At 36.9% G+C, this 13932-nt stretch overlaps 1 protein-coding gene across 3 annotated transcripts; it reads left to right on the top strand.

Moving 5' to 3' along the window:
- Window positions 1-388: 388 nt before the first annotated feature.
- Window positions 389-11519, top strand: LOC142547733 (serine/threonine-protein kinase ATM-like). Of its 3 annotated transcripts, none has more exons than XM_075656159.1 (6): window positions 389-954; window positions 1293-1838; window positions 1945-2101; window positions 2182-2335; window positions 2842-2882; window positions 11211-11249. In XM_075656159.1, exons 2-6 carry the CDS (start codon window positions 1630-1632, stop codon window positions 11232-11234), a joined length of 585 nt encoding a protein of 194 aa, XP_075512274.1. In that variant the 5' UTR covers window positions 389-954; window positions 1293-1629; the 3' UTR covers window positions 11235-11249. The 3 variants fall into 3 exon arrangements, with proteins under 3 accessions (XP_075512274.1, XP_075512277.1, XP_075512276.1); XM_075656162.1 differs by having other exon boundaries at window positions 393-954; window positions 1945-2067; window positions 2182-2211; window positions 2798-2882; window positions 11211-11519; XM_075656161.1 differs by lacking the exon at window positions 11211-11249 and adding an exon at window positions 11154-11168 and having other exon boundaries at window positions 394-954; window positions 2182-2211; window positions 2798-2882.
- The last annotated feature ends 2413 nt before the right edge of the window (window positions 11520-13932 follow it).

Here is a 13932-nt window from a genome sequence, read left to right as displayed (position 1 = left end):
GTTTTTAAATATGATATTAAAAGATTTTAATAAACATTTTAAATATGATATTTATTTTCAAAGTTTTGTTTCATGTTACATGAATATATTTTTTAAGAAACACATTTCAGAATGGTATAGAGATAGATAGTTTAAGAAAAAATGTTCATTCGAAGTCTCGAATAAATTATAAAATATTATTAGATTTAAAACCATGGAGTGTTTATTTAATAGTATATATAATTTAAGGTGTAATTTTCAAGACAAGAGCCAAAATCAGATTTGTATTTATTTTTAATACAAATTTATTATTATTATTATTATTATTATTATTTACAAGTCTTTACCTTGCAACGTTAATATATTAAGATGCCATTATATACGGGAAAGTTTCCTTTCCTGCACAACGTACAAATTCCATAAAAAGAGTTCAACTTTCCATATCTGACTTCTACCCGCTCCTCTTCTCGAGTTTATAAATACCCCTACGCCCGCCCGTAACCGAGTTCTTCCTCCCCGAGCATCTCTTGATTCTACCGCCATTTCTCTGTAAAGAAACCCTCTCCCCTCCCCGAGACATCTCTTGATTCTACCGCCATTTCTCTGTTAACATATTCAGAGAATGTTAATTTTTTTTAATCTTTTGATTAATGATGATTTTAGGAAAGGGTTAAGTTGTTGAATGCATGGTTGGAAACCCAGATCTGTAGATATTTGTCCGATAACTTGAGTGCTCAAGCCTAACGAAGTTCTACACTGTAAGCATGTACAACCGCTTGCAAGAATTTGTTGTTTTTATTGCTCCTGATGAAATTGATGGCGTGCAGTTGCTTACTGCTTTTTTTGTGCTGCTGGACTTGGCCTTTTCTTGTCAAAATATCAATTCATTGTGTATCATATGAGATCTTATCTAGCGAGAAGAGATTACCGAAATTAATTTTTGCAAAGACTCGTCCCAGGATGATGGGTGTTCAGGTTAGTTTGAAGTTTTTGTTTCTTTCAGTAAATGAAAGCAATCTGATAATGTTGTTTATTCACAAAATTTCGTGTAGTGAATAGCTTAGATACTTTTGTAATTTGAATGAATTTTGACATATCCAACTATCTGCGACTAAATATTGATGAAAATTTATCAAACAAGGGTGATGCTTAATCATCCCATGATCTTTTGTATTTGTTTTCGACATGATTAGTGTTATGCCTTTGGTTATTTTATTGGGTCACACTTAGGGTTAAGTAAACATGTCACTTGATGCATTGATGAGTCTGCCATTCACTAACTTGACATCTATGTGACTCTCGTTGCCTTGAAGTGTCGGGCTACCTCAGAGGATCTCCAACTGGGCGAATTCCACGTTTCAAGTTTCAAGTTGAAGCAACAACATTGTGCATAGCCAATTCAATAGCACTGAAACACTTTCTTTTACTCTTTTTGTTTCTTAATTGTGTTAAATTTTTTAAAATATTTTAAATTATTTGATTTAATATGAAGAACATCAACATAACATAAAATAATAAAAATCAAGTTTTAATAATCTGGTAAGTCGGATCTAGATACTACTTTATCTTGGAAAAGTGTTCCAAGAGTTGATAGTTGCTTGTCGGCAAATGGATCCTTGCTTTAAAATGTCGTAAAGTTCTGTTCTCATTATGTTGTGCCAATCATGGACAGATCTTGTGCTTCTCTACATGGAAACATGTCTGAGTGCAGAAAATGTCGGTCGATTGAACCCAAAAGAAGAGGTTTTCTGCTCCACCTTGACACGTCATCCACTTCTTGAAAACCAGACTGGAGATATTCCCGATGATCTTCAAGATAACATTATTTTGGGCTTTGTTGGAATTTTTTCTCATGCAAGGTAATACGTCGATGTTTTTTTAGTCATGTTCCACCTTACAGATTTCTTATAGTTATGCTATTGCAGTAATTGACAAATGGATGATTTTTTTCCTTTTGCATGTTAGGGATGAGGTAAAAATTTCTCGCAAGCTTGTGGAGTGCATCAATACATATTTATTAGAGGATAGACCAAATTTAGGTGGCAAATCCCTGGAAATTCATCAAGCAATAAATCATTTCGTGTTTCGGTACTGGTTTGCAACTCATGATCAAAGTCTAAATGTATCTTGAGCAATATTGAATTGATTTTTTGATTTGTAGTAAAACGTTTGCAATACTTCTAATTTGTCCTTCATCAACAGGATTCTCTTATTTGCTATGGGAAGTTGCAAGTAAGTTTAACTAGGCCTGTGGATGACGGTTCTCTTTTACTAGAACAACACGTGGATGTGAATAATCATGTGATGAGCAAGGAGCTTGATCAAATGAGCACATCCAGTGCCAATTTGTGTTCCTGTAGTCTATTTGTCTCTTCCCTGTGTGGTGGATGCATTCATATTTTCTTATTCTTTTAATTTCTTTAATATCAATACCTCTTCATCGAAGGAGAGGAGAGCTTCTGTTTTTCTTTTTGCCTTCATTTCAAAATGATTTCTTTTGGTACCTGTAGAAACTATTTTTTTCTTGTTAGGGTCTTGCAGAATTATAACACTGCAACTTTGGAGCATTCTCATGATGTTCTGTTCTGGACGTTGCAGTACCAAAAGAATTCAATTTGATATGATTTGAAACTGTATTAATTTGATGCTGAAACAAACACTATGATGTTTTACTCTTTTATCGGTTATAACTTATTTTTTATGTGCACAAATGCCGTCTAGTTTCTTTGTTATTCATGTTAACTTCTGACCTATTGTGTATTTCATTAGATGGAATCTGCTTAAGACTCTTCTCACCAATTTTTTATTTGATTTGAAGGAATCTGCTTGGGCTTTCTTTATTGATGTTTTTTACTGCTCCAGGTGTAAAATCATCGCTGAAGTCAGCTTTTCCCTTGAATGAGGTATATCACATTTTTTTTTTGATAAGAAACATAACAATATTATTAATATTACATTTTTACATTACAAGAAGTGGACTAGTGGTCCACTGCCACGAAATTTTAAGTCATTAATTTTTAACAATACACATACGACAAATCTCGTAGAATATCAAATATAGACAATCCCTGAAAGTGTTTATCCACTCCGATCCAGTTTGCTATTGTGAGATTGATTTTTCCCGAACATTCTTCCGTTGTTTCTTCCAATTCTTCAAAAATTCTTCTATTTCAAACTAACCAAACTGCCCAACAAATTCCATGAATCATGGCTTTCCAGAAAATTTTGCCTCTTTTGCCTAGCATATGCCCAATATCCGTACTAAACAAATCTTGAGTTGTTTTTGGCACCACCCAAACCAATCTCATTTCTTCCAAAGCCATAGCCCAAAACGCACGAGTGAACTTGCAATGAACAAGCAAATGATCTTGTGTTTCCACATCCTTACGACACAACACACACCAGTTGGGACAAAGAGCACAATTAGGATATTTCTTTTGCATCATCTCGGATGTCGGTAATTTTTCAAGGATTGCCATCCACGAGAAATCGAGAATATTTGAATCTTTGACGGTATAGATACTTTCCAAATGATATTGAATAAATTGAACTCTTGTGTATCCGTAAAGAATGATTAGAAAAAAGATTTGATTGTGAATTTCCCGGATGGATCTCCCTCCCACTGTTTGAAATCATCAACCGCTTCAACCAATCTCACCCCCTCCAAAATGCTTAAGAGCGAAGATAACTGAGTGACCTCCTCCTCACGGAGTGATCGACGGAAACGCAAGTCCCAAGAAAAATCATGTGATGAAGTATCAAAAGTAGCAAAATAAGAGATAGGCAAATTACGAACCAAAGATAGCTGAAATAAAGATGGGTACAAATCCGGAAAGATGAATCTCCTTACCAAATATCCTCCCAAAACCTGATTTTAGTCCCCCCTCGAACCACTAATCTCAGTAGTCGGTGATAAGTCTGGTATGTTGTGGAAATGAACTTCCACGGACATCTAAAAGTCACATTCTTAGCCAACCCCGCATCCCATCCATTTTCTTGTAACCCATACTTACTCTTTATTATTCTTTTCCACAACGCTTCATTTTCAACGTTAAACCTCCACCACCATTTTCCCATTAACGCTATATTTCTCAAACATATATTCCCGAGTCCTAAGCCACCTTTCTCCTTCGGTCTACAAACTTTTTCCCATCTAACCATATGACAATGTGATTCTCCCTCATTCCCATCCCACAGAAAGTCTCTCATTACTTTCTCCATCGCCTCCGCTATTCCTTTTGGTACCTTGAATAAAGACAAGTAATATATAGGCAGAACAGTCAATACCGCGGCAATCAATGTTCCTCTACCCCTTTGGACAAGAAAGCCTTTTTCCAAGTTGCCAGTTTTCTAGTTATCTTAATCATGATAGGTTCCCAAAAAGCAACTTGTAGAGGGTTACCCCCGAGGGGAACTCCCAAGTATTTTATTGGCCATTGTTCCCTGCGACAACCAATCCCCTTAGCTATATCTTCCTCAACTACTTCTTCTTGATTTAAACCCAATAAAGCACTCTTTTCCCAATTGATCCGTAATCCTGACATATCACAAAACACCTTCAAAACTCGCACCAAAAATCCTAAGTGTTCCTCCGTCTTGACAAAAAACAATGTATCATCCGCGAACTGTATATGTGATACTTCCACCTTATCTCGGCCCACTTCATACCCTCTTATGCAATTCTCTTCTTTTGCTTTGTCAACCAATCTTCCCAAAACATCGACAACCATATTGAACAAAAATGGTGATAAAGGGTCGCCCTGTCTAAGTCCTCTAAATGCTTTAAATTTCCCCCTTGGTCTCCCATTAATCATTGATTGGAAACGAAACATTAGACAAGCATCCTCTTATCCATCATCTCCATCTTTCCCCGAAACCCTTCTTTCGTAATACGAAATCCAAAAAATCCCATTCAACATTGTCATAAGCTTTTTCAAAATCAATTTTCAAAACCCACCCTTTATTATTTTTCTTCCTCCCTTCTTCCACCAACTCATTCGCAATCAAACAACAATCCAGTATCTGCTTTCCCTCAATAAATGCATTCTGTGATTCTGACAATGTATGTGACAACACTTTTTTCATCCTTGTAGCCAACACTTTTGCTATTATCTTGTATAAACTCGTAGTGAGGCTAATGGGTCTGAGATCTTTTACCTTTAACGAGTCATGTTTCTTTGGTATTAAACATATGTACGATTCATTGGTCAACCCATTAATGATCCCCCCTTCATAGAATTCTGCAAATACTTTCATTAAATCGCCCTTGACTACATCCCAACAATCCTGATAAAGAGCCAAAGTATAACCGTCGGGCCCCGGTGCTTTAAACCTGTCACACGCAAACAGCGCCTTCTTAACCTCTTCTTCGAAGAATGTTTGTTCGAGTTCAACCCTCATATCATCATCGATAGGTGTCCATTCCACTCCTTCAATCCCAAATCTTCTCACATCTCTGTTACTGTACAGTTCCTGGAAATAATCAACAATGAATTGGACAATTTGACCCTCATCTTGTATAACCCCTCCCTCATCCATTTCCAATTTACAAATCATGGACTTTGTTTTTCGGTGGTTTAGTAAGGAATGGAAGAATTTGGTGTTGTGGTTTCCTTCTTTTAACCATTTAATCTTTGCTTTTTGATATAACATTTTGTTTCGTCGGCACACCAACTCTTCCAACTCCAATTTTATTTTTATTTTTTCAGCCACCCCTTCCGCATTCTCCCTCCCCTCACTCTCCATTTCATCCAATCTCATAATTCTGTTTCGCATTTCTGCCTCCCTCATGTCAGTCTTCCCGAATTCCTCGTCGTTCCATACTTTGATATCATCCTTAATATTCTTAAGTTTTTTCATGAATTTATATCCCTCCCATCCTTGAGCTTGCGTGCTATTCCACCACATAGAAAATTTATCCTTAAAACCCTTATGTTGCAGCCACATGTTCTCGAATCTGAATGGACAAGGTCCCCATTTAAGTTTTTGTGTTTCCAATACAATTGGAAAATGATCCGAAGTGATGCGAGGCAAAACAAATTGTTTATGATATGGAAATAATTCCACCCACCCTCCCAAAAACAAGAATTTATCAATCCTGCTGCAAATTGGTATAGCCCTAAAATTTGACCATGTAAATTTCGCATTCAGTAATGGCGGATCGCACAATTCCAATTCCTGAATCAACATATCAAAACAAGCCATACTTGTTGTTTGTGAGTGGCTATTTATTTTCTCGGTCAAATATCTTACAACATTGAAATCCCCTCCCAAACACCACTTATCCCCACCCAAAACTCTCAAACCAGCCAACTCATCCCAGAATTTATGTCGCAATCGTGCTGTGCATGGTCCATATACTGCTGTAAACCACCAACTATCTAAATCTTTATTTTTGTCTATACATATCGAAACTGTGAATTCCCCAATCATATTATCCGTGATGGATACCACTCTCGGATCCCACTTAACCAGAATACCCCCTGATGCTCCAATCAAGGGTAAATGAACCCAATCAACAAACCTTGATTTCCACACGTTGGATATAAATCTTCTATCAATCAATTCTTTTTTTGTTTTTTGTAGAATAACTAAGTCGGGTTTCTCCTTGCGTAGCATATCTCGAATCAATCCTCTCCTCGTTGCCGACCCTCCACCTCTTATATTCCAAGAAAAAATCTTCATCGAAACACTTTTTCTCCCATTTGACTTTTTCCATCTTTATGCAACTCATCCCCTATCTCCACCCTTTTGACTCCCATCATCTTCAAACAACCGTAGTCTCCATCGTTTTCGGACAATTTCATCATCCCCCCACTGTCCCTATCACCCTTGTGGATGTTCATTCCTGACATACCCGACTTTTCACCAACCACAAGACCTCTCTCACACTCAATATACCTCCCCTTCCCCGAATTTTTATTGAAAGAAAATTCTGAAGAATGAATTGAAGGATTGGAAAAGTGAAAATGCGACGAAGTATTTTTGTTGTGTACCTTATCCGAAGGTGATGCAAAGAGATCCCCTATGTCATCCAAACCCAAGCTGGTGTGTGTCGTCGTATCCGAGCTGATAGACATATGAGTCCCCACGTCGCTAAAATCACTATCTTCTTCAGAGCCATGATCTTGATCGTTTATAAAATCCCTGTCCTCCCATGTGGCATCCTGTTCCTTAAGCAATGGTTGTTGATCCAGCCACTGTAGCTTGCTCTTTGTTGTTGCTTCATCTTGTGTATTAAACCAAGCATTATTTGTCCTTGATTTTCTTCTAGTATAAACAACCTCGAAGTTCTTTTCCTGTTTACTTATGTCCTCTGGAGAACCGCAATGCCTTGTATTCTCATTCTCTTTGTTGCTCATGGATTGGACTATTCCTTTGTTGAAGTCATCCACTCCTTTCGGACTAACCCTTTTGAGAATTTTGATTTGTTTGTGCCCTCTCAATGGTTCTGAGCCAAACACTTTATTACCCTTTCCCCCTTCCTTTCTTGTTTTGTAAACATCTTCCTGTTGTTTCCCGACAAACACTTCCATCCCTTGGACGATCTTTGTATTGCTATATGTCCCTTCTTGGTGTTTTAAATGGACTTCTCGACCCAACACCGCATGTATGCCAGTGTTTTTTTGTTGGCCAGCTTCCCCATCCCTTGTAATTTGTTTGTATCCTGTTTTGGTCTTCGCATCCTTAGCTTCTCCTACTTGTTTAAAATTTCCAGCGTCCTCCTCAATTGGTCTTTTCACTCTGCCTCAACCTGCTATCACTCTAGCACCATCAATTACTACCTGTGCATAGGATTATTTTCATAAACATCATACGCTGATTTGTTGACCGAGTCGACATAAATGCGCACACTCATAAGTCCTCGCGGTGTCTTAAATGCCGAAGAACTATTAATGAATCCCCCTTCTAGCCCCACCACTTTGATTTTAGCTGCTGCCAAGTCCTTGAGCATAATTGTATCTTGACTAATATCCACCAATCTCCCACAACTATCCCCCACAATTTTGAGCATATCAGTCGTCCACATATCCCATGGTAGTCCAACAACCCTGATCCAATTGTTGCAGCATTCGTAGACTTCCTCTTCAGTGTTGATGTCGCTCCTCCAACGTTCAAAAGTCAAGCAAATCCTCTTTTCCAAAAAGCATCTACTGATTTTCAAATAAAAATCAAAATCCTCTCCACTATTTGGCCACCACATTGCTTTATTTTCTTTAAACGGAAAGATCTCGATCTTCTTCTCAACCGCCTTACCTAGGGCCGACGTTACCATTTCCCAAGAAATATTAACGCATTCCTTCGTGACAATCAATGCTTTGTTCCATTCTTTGCTCAAGCACTGTCGGAATTCTTTATGGGCATCAATGTTCCCGGATCCTGTAGGTATTGAGTTGGTCTTACCACGAAACAAAGATTGTCGAGGTTGCTGTTTGCTCTTCAATTGGTATGCTCCTCTTGGCGTTGCGTATGCAACTAATCAATTGTTCTCTACTAGGTATAAAATACCCATCAAACTTTAGAATTTTATTAATTTTTTGATAATTAATAACCAGTATGGGTTTTCCTTGTTTTATCTCACCATGATTTCTTACCAGAAAACCTGGACTGCTATATGGTGAAATTCCTGCTTTGATCAAACCAAGGTCCAAATGTTCCTTGATTATAATCTGCATATCTCTTTGATCAATTATGTTCATTGGGATAGGCTTACAACGAACAAATTCATATTCTTTGCCTTCCTTAATTTTAAGGCAAGCTTTGAGTTGATTTTTGTCCCACCATGCCAAGGGATCTTCATTATAATTTTCTTTGATCCTTTTCTTGACATCTCTAAGGATTCCTTAGATTCAAACTCTACCTCATTCTTATGTAGAGTTATCCTAAGGCATTCTATTTCTTCTGGTTGGAGTACTTTATCTGCTCTTAACTGGAACATTGTTTCTCCAAACCGTTTAGAATCCTTCATTTTTGGGTTCAGAAGTTTTCCTTCATCACCACGCTTGCTGCGAAACTGGATTGGCAATTTTCTGTAAAATGCCTTTCTTAGTCGCTGGACTATGATTTTGTGATTACAAGGCGTTGTAAACACTAATCTCATAGTCTCATTTTCTTGTGTATAGGACTTGAACATTTGTAGGAAATGGTTTCCCAGCAAAATGTCAGCTCCTATATCATTAAAATAAATTGGTGGTGTTTTTACCTTGTACCAAGGTATTTGTCCAGCACCTCCAATTACTATTTCTGTCATCTTAATCCCTTTACATAAGATTAAGATTCTTCTGGAAAAATCTCTTTCAGCAATCTTAGGTAAGTCTTCTTCCAAATTATTTGGAAAAACTCCTCGCTTTGCTGTACAGATTCCAGCACCTGAATCAATATAAGCAGCAAAATATTCTGTCTTATATTGTTCATACAACATTCCTATTGGAATGTATATCGAGAATGGGCTTGTGGTCATTGGATTTTCCACATCATTTCATCTGCCATAAACTCCATTCCATACTCTAGTCGTTTCCAAGGTTTATGTTCCTCGAGAAACTCTAGTCCAAGAACCAATTGATCTGGTTCTTTACCTGAGATTCCTTTAATATGAACTTCCAATTTCCGATCTGAATCAATCCTTGGTAAGTTCCTATCATAGGTTGTTCTAAATAGTATATGGTATTACAAGGAAATTGATTCCTTTGTTTCGTAATATCAAATACAATTTCGACTTCTTTCCACCCTTCTGGGCACCTAAGTTTTCCAATTGTGGAAAAGTTTTTTGGCTCCTGTTGGGTTTCTTGGACATGCGTTTTTCCCCATCTGTAACTTGTAATTCTATCTCCTTGAAAAGATAGTCTTCTTGTTTCTAATCTAAGACTTTGATTCCTTTGTAAAATCGGTTTGTCTTGGATTTGGATATCTGTTTCCTGTATTAAAGGAAACTCAACTCTTTCTGGATAAATTGCCTGAGCAACTTTTCCAAATATCTCTGGTATTTCAATAAACTTATTTCTAATAAACAATTCTGAATGATGTGTATTAGATAGAGCATATGAAATCTGATAGGTAATAGAATATGGTCTATTACCTTCCTTTATTAGCCTTTTTTCCTTGAAATTCTGATGCAATGTCAAGGCTCGGCTAAAATCTCGATCTGCCAGGTTGTAAGCTATCCTTGGATAGATTACTCCTACAATCTTTCCTGCACAGAGATTTCCTGAGATTGTTCCCAGTACTGAATCTTGAAGGTTCCCCATTCTTTTATCGCATATAACAATATCAATGGGTGAATCTATTCCTTCCTTAAAAGTAGCTTTGATCATAATTTGGATTGCTCCAATATGAATCCAAGACATAGTCCTTGCTACTTCTATCTTGAGTTGTTGTAATTACTCCTTAATTTCTTCTGAAGGAATTAATTGCATCTCCATTCTATTTCCTGTAAGTTTAATTGGGATTGTCATTTCCCTTCTAGAAACTTTATAGATTAGATGATGCTTTCTGTTTCTTAGGCCAAGACTTCTTAAGAACCTCTCTACCTGTCCTGCAAAGAATCCTTGATATCTCTATAGACTAGGATTTTCTTTCATGATCCTTTGGACCAAGTTATGAGATATTGTTGTCTGGCTAAAGAAACCAGACAAATCCTCATGTGTTTAGTGTCGAAACATCTCTTCTTCAGTCAGATTCCGATTCGGTTCCATCAGATTTTTCCTGACTCAAGACTTCTTCTTCTTCATATATACTTTCGTCTGAGGCAATATCCTCAAATCTGTATACCTGAATTAGATCTTGGTAATAAACTGCTTCTTCAATATCCGGGGTTGGATCGAAGCGTTTAATAACTCTTTTTTCATTTTCTGGACAATTGGTTGAGATATGACCTCTTGCTCCACATGTCCAGCAATTACAATCATTGAAACTTTCATTAGCTCTAGTATGAGCTCTTCTGAAAGTTTTCTTTGTAGGTGTTCTTGTAAATTATTCTTCTCGAACTTGAGTTCGGATTAATAATTTTTCGAAATTCTCCTCCTCAAACCTTTAGTTGCTTAATAATAATAAATTATGTGTTTGAAATAAATTTACCTAAGGCTCTGATACCATTTTCTGAAAGCGCGGGGATCAATTAAAATTAAAAACGGAATAAAGGTATTTTTGTCATTTTTGAAGAAAATTTCTCTCTCCAGGGAGTTAATAACAAATCTGATTTGGTTTGGGGACTTAAAGCTACTTTACCCATACAGGTAGGTGTCTTGTTGCGGTTCTAAATTTGTATTTTTGCAAAAGGTGGAATTTCTTGCTCTAATATTTAAGGTCATGGTTATAGACTTTGTAATAATATTGGTGTTTTAAATATTTTCATAAAATAGGTGGAAAGGAAGGGGTTACCATCCCATTATTATCATGAAATGCATTAAAATGGCGTATTTGATTTTTGCTTCTTTCATTGAGATGTTAATGTTGTTATTTTGTGCTTGTTTCCTGTTGCTATATGTCAAACTAAATGACTGTTTTAGTTATGTCACGCCCCGAGACTCGGGATTGACACCGGCGTTGTTTAACAATCACACAATCGAAACAACAAGCCTTTGTAGCACAGTGTAAACCGAAACCAGTTTATAAATCATAATCTCAAATGAAATAACAACTGTCTTTACAACTCAAAAACCCAAAACGACTGAGTTTAAATGCGGAAACGTAAACTGGATAAATATAATTACTTTAAACTTAATCTAATTCTTGAATGTTCACCATCCCCATAATTGATCAGACTCTTCTTCCTCGATTTCTTCTTCAAGCTTATCTGGGAAGGGTTGTAAGGAGGGTGAGTATTTGGGAATACTCAGCAAGTGGGGGCGTATCGAGCACAATAAAACAACATGCACAAATTTCGAAAGAAAACACATGACTTACATAATATTTTTCGTATCACATGAATAAACACTTACCAAGCACTGCGACTCATCTACTTTCTATGGTTTACTGACGTCAGTCCCTAGTTTTTACTCCTCTAAGGGGACGAGGCCGTATAGCGGTTATATCCCCCACCGCGTAAGGGTACGTCATGGTTGGGATTCCCACTCATATTCAGTCGATTCCTCACATTGGTTAAAACCGTATGACCAATACACGAAAGGACTAGAAACAAAATTGTACTCGACCGTGTTGTTAAACCAAAAACCGAAAATTTCTTATGCATAAAACCGAGATTTTAATTTTAAAATCAAGCCCACTTACAGTGTTTGGATGCTAAAAACGTAGGTGCTTGGCTTCTCGAAGTGGATCGTTCCTTGCTCTTCACTCGGCGGCACTTCGGCTTGGCTTTCTAGGACGGATTTTGAGCAGAACTTGGCTAGCGAATGCTGCTGAAATTTTGAGATATGCAGCAAGGGAATTTCGAGATTTTGACTTGAGGAATGGCTAGGTTTGATGTAGTATTTATAGGGGAGGATGCTGGGTCTAAACTTGGTACTCAAATCATACCAAAATTTGCTCCAAATCTCTCAATATTTGACTCCAATATTCTTGCCATTATTTCGAAATTTAGCTACCTAAGTTGGGAGATTTATACTCTAATCCAATGCTCTTGATTAATTCGAAAATTTGGTTGCTAGGTTATGGGATTTGCTTCCAATTTCCTTGTGGCTTATTCTAGCATAGGCACCACAATCTTTATGCACAATATTTAGTGGAAATTTCGAAAATTACCAAGTCCATGCATTGATTCCTCTAGCCTTGGATGATTTCTACCAAATCTTGTAAATCCTCTTGCATATTTTCGAAATATGCATGCCTTCATATGAATATTGTTGACTTGATAAAAATATCCAACAAATAATTTCCAAGGTGCACAACTTATTATATCATTTATTTTTATACAAAAATCAAGTCCTACAAATTTCCTTACAATATTAATTATAAAGTTGGAAGAAAATTCGGTTCTCACAAGTTATTCTTCCTCATGTATGTAAGACTGCAAATTTGTGTGTTTCTTTGGAATTCTTGCGATAGAAAAAGGATTTTCCTTCTTCTTCGCAGCTTTCTTTGTTTGAATTTGCCCAACGTCACTGCACAAATGGGAGACTTAAATATTAGAAAATTTCACCATCGAGAAACAACTTACCAAAGCTCACCGATTTACCGTTGCTCTTGTAACTATTTGACCACTTGATTGATTGTAGAGTTTCATCGTCTTCGATTTTGCCCTAGATGGCTTTTTTTTTTAAGTTATCAAATGAGTTTTTACGATTATAGAAATGGGAGAAAGAATGGCATAACAAGTAGTATTTACTATTTATAATGTACATTTTAGTGATTTGACACTAAGATATAATCCTAGAAGCCGCGCAACACCAGCAAGAAATATAAAATCAAATTAAGCATGCTGAAATATCATAACATCTTTTATTCTGGTGAATTGCTCAAAGAACAATCCAAAATGTATAGTAAATGCCTAACTGGTATTCTGGTAAATTGCTCAAAGAACAATCCAAAATCTCCAATCCTCTTTCATCCATCTCCGAGACAAGATCCTCAGCTTCAGAAACCATTTGCCTTATTGAGAATGCATAAAGGAGGGTTCGATAAGTGACAGCATCTGGTTCAAGAGAAGCATCTTTCATTTTCTTCAAATAGATCGATGCCATATTGATGTCATCGTGCTTAGCATAAAGGGAGATGAGAATGTTGAATGTTCGAGTATCAGGAGAGCAGTTAACCTCCTCCATTTTCTTTATCAGCGAGGCAACTTCCCCTAGATGACCATTATTACCATACATGTGTATCACAGTATTGAAAGTCACCGTGGTGGGCACAATCTCTTCTTTGAGCATTCTTTCAAAAGTCTCACTTGCTTCTTGGAGTTTCCCACCTTTTCCATAAGTGTCGATCAAGGTATTATACGTATACACACTCAAACAAACATTTGCCCTCGAATCACCATTAGCACCACGTTTGCTCCTCGAT

This window comes from Primulina tabacum, chromosome 5 (assembly GCF_025594145.1).
Source record: "Primulina tabacum isolate GXHZ01 chromosome 5, ASM2559414v2, whole genome shotgun sequence".
NCBI lineage: Eukaryota > Viridiplantae > Streptophyta > Magnoliopsida > Lamiales > Gesneriaceae > Primulina > Primulina tabacum.
Note: the sequence above shows the minus strand (reverse complement) of the source record. Positions and strands in the feature narration are given on the sequence as shown.

Coding starts and splice junctions, on each gene's coding strand:
- LOC142547733 (XM_075656159.1), top strand. CDS start 1,630: ATGTTGTGCCAATCATGGACAGATCTTGTGCTTCTCTACATGGAAACA. Junction 1,839..1,944: donor GGAATTTTTTCTCATGCAAG/GTAATACGTCGA, acceptor TTTGCATGTTAG/GGATGAGGTAAAAATTTCTC. Junction 2,102..2,181: donor CTCATGATCAAAGTCTAAAT/GTATCTTGAGCA, acceptor CTTCATCAACAG/GATTCTCTTATTTGCTATGG.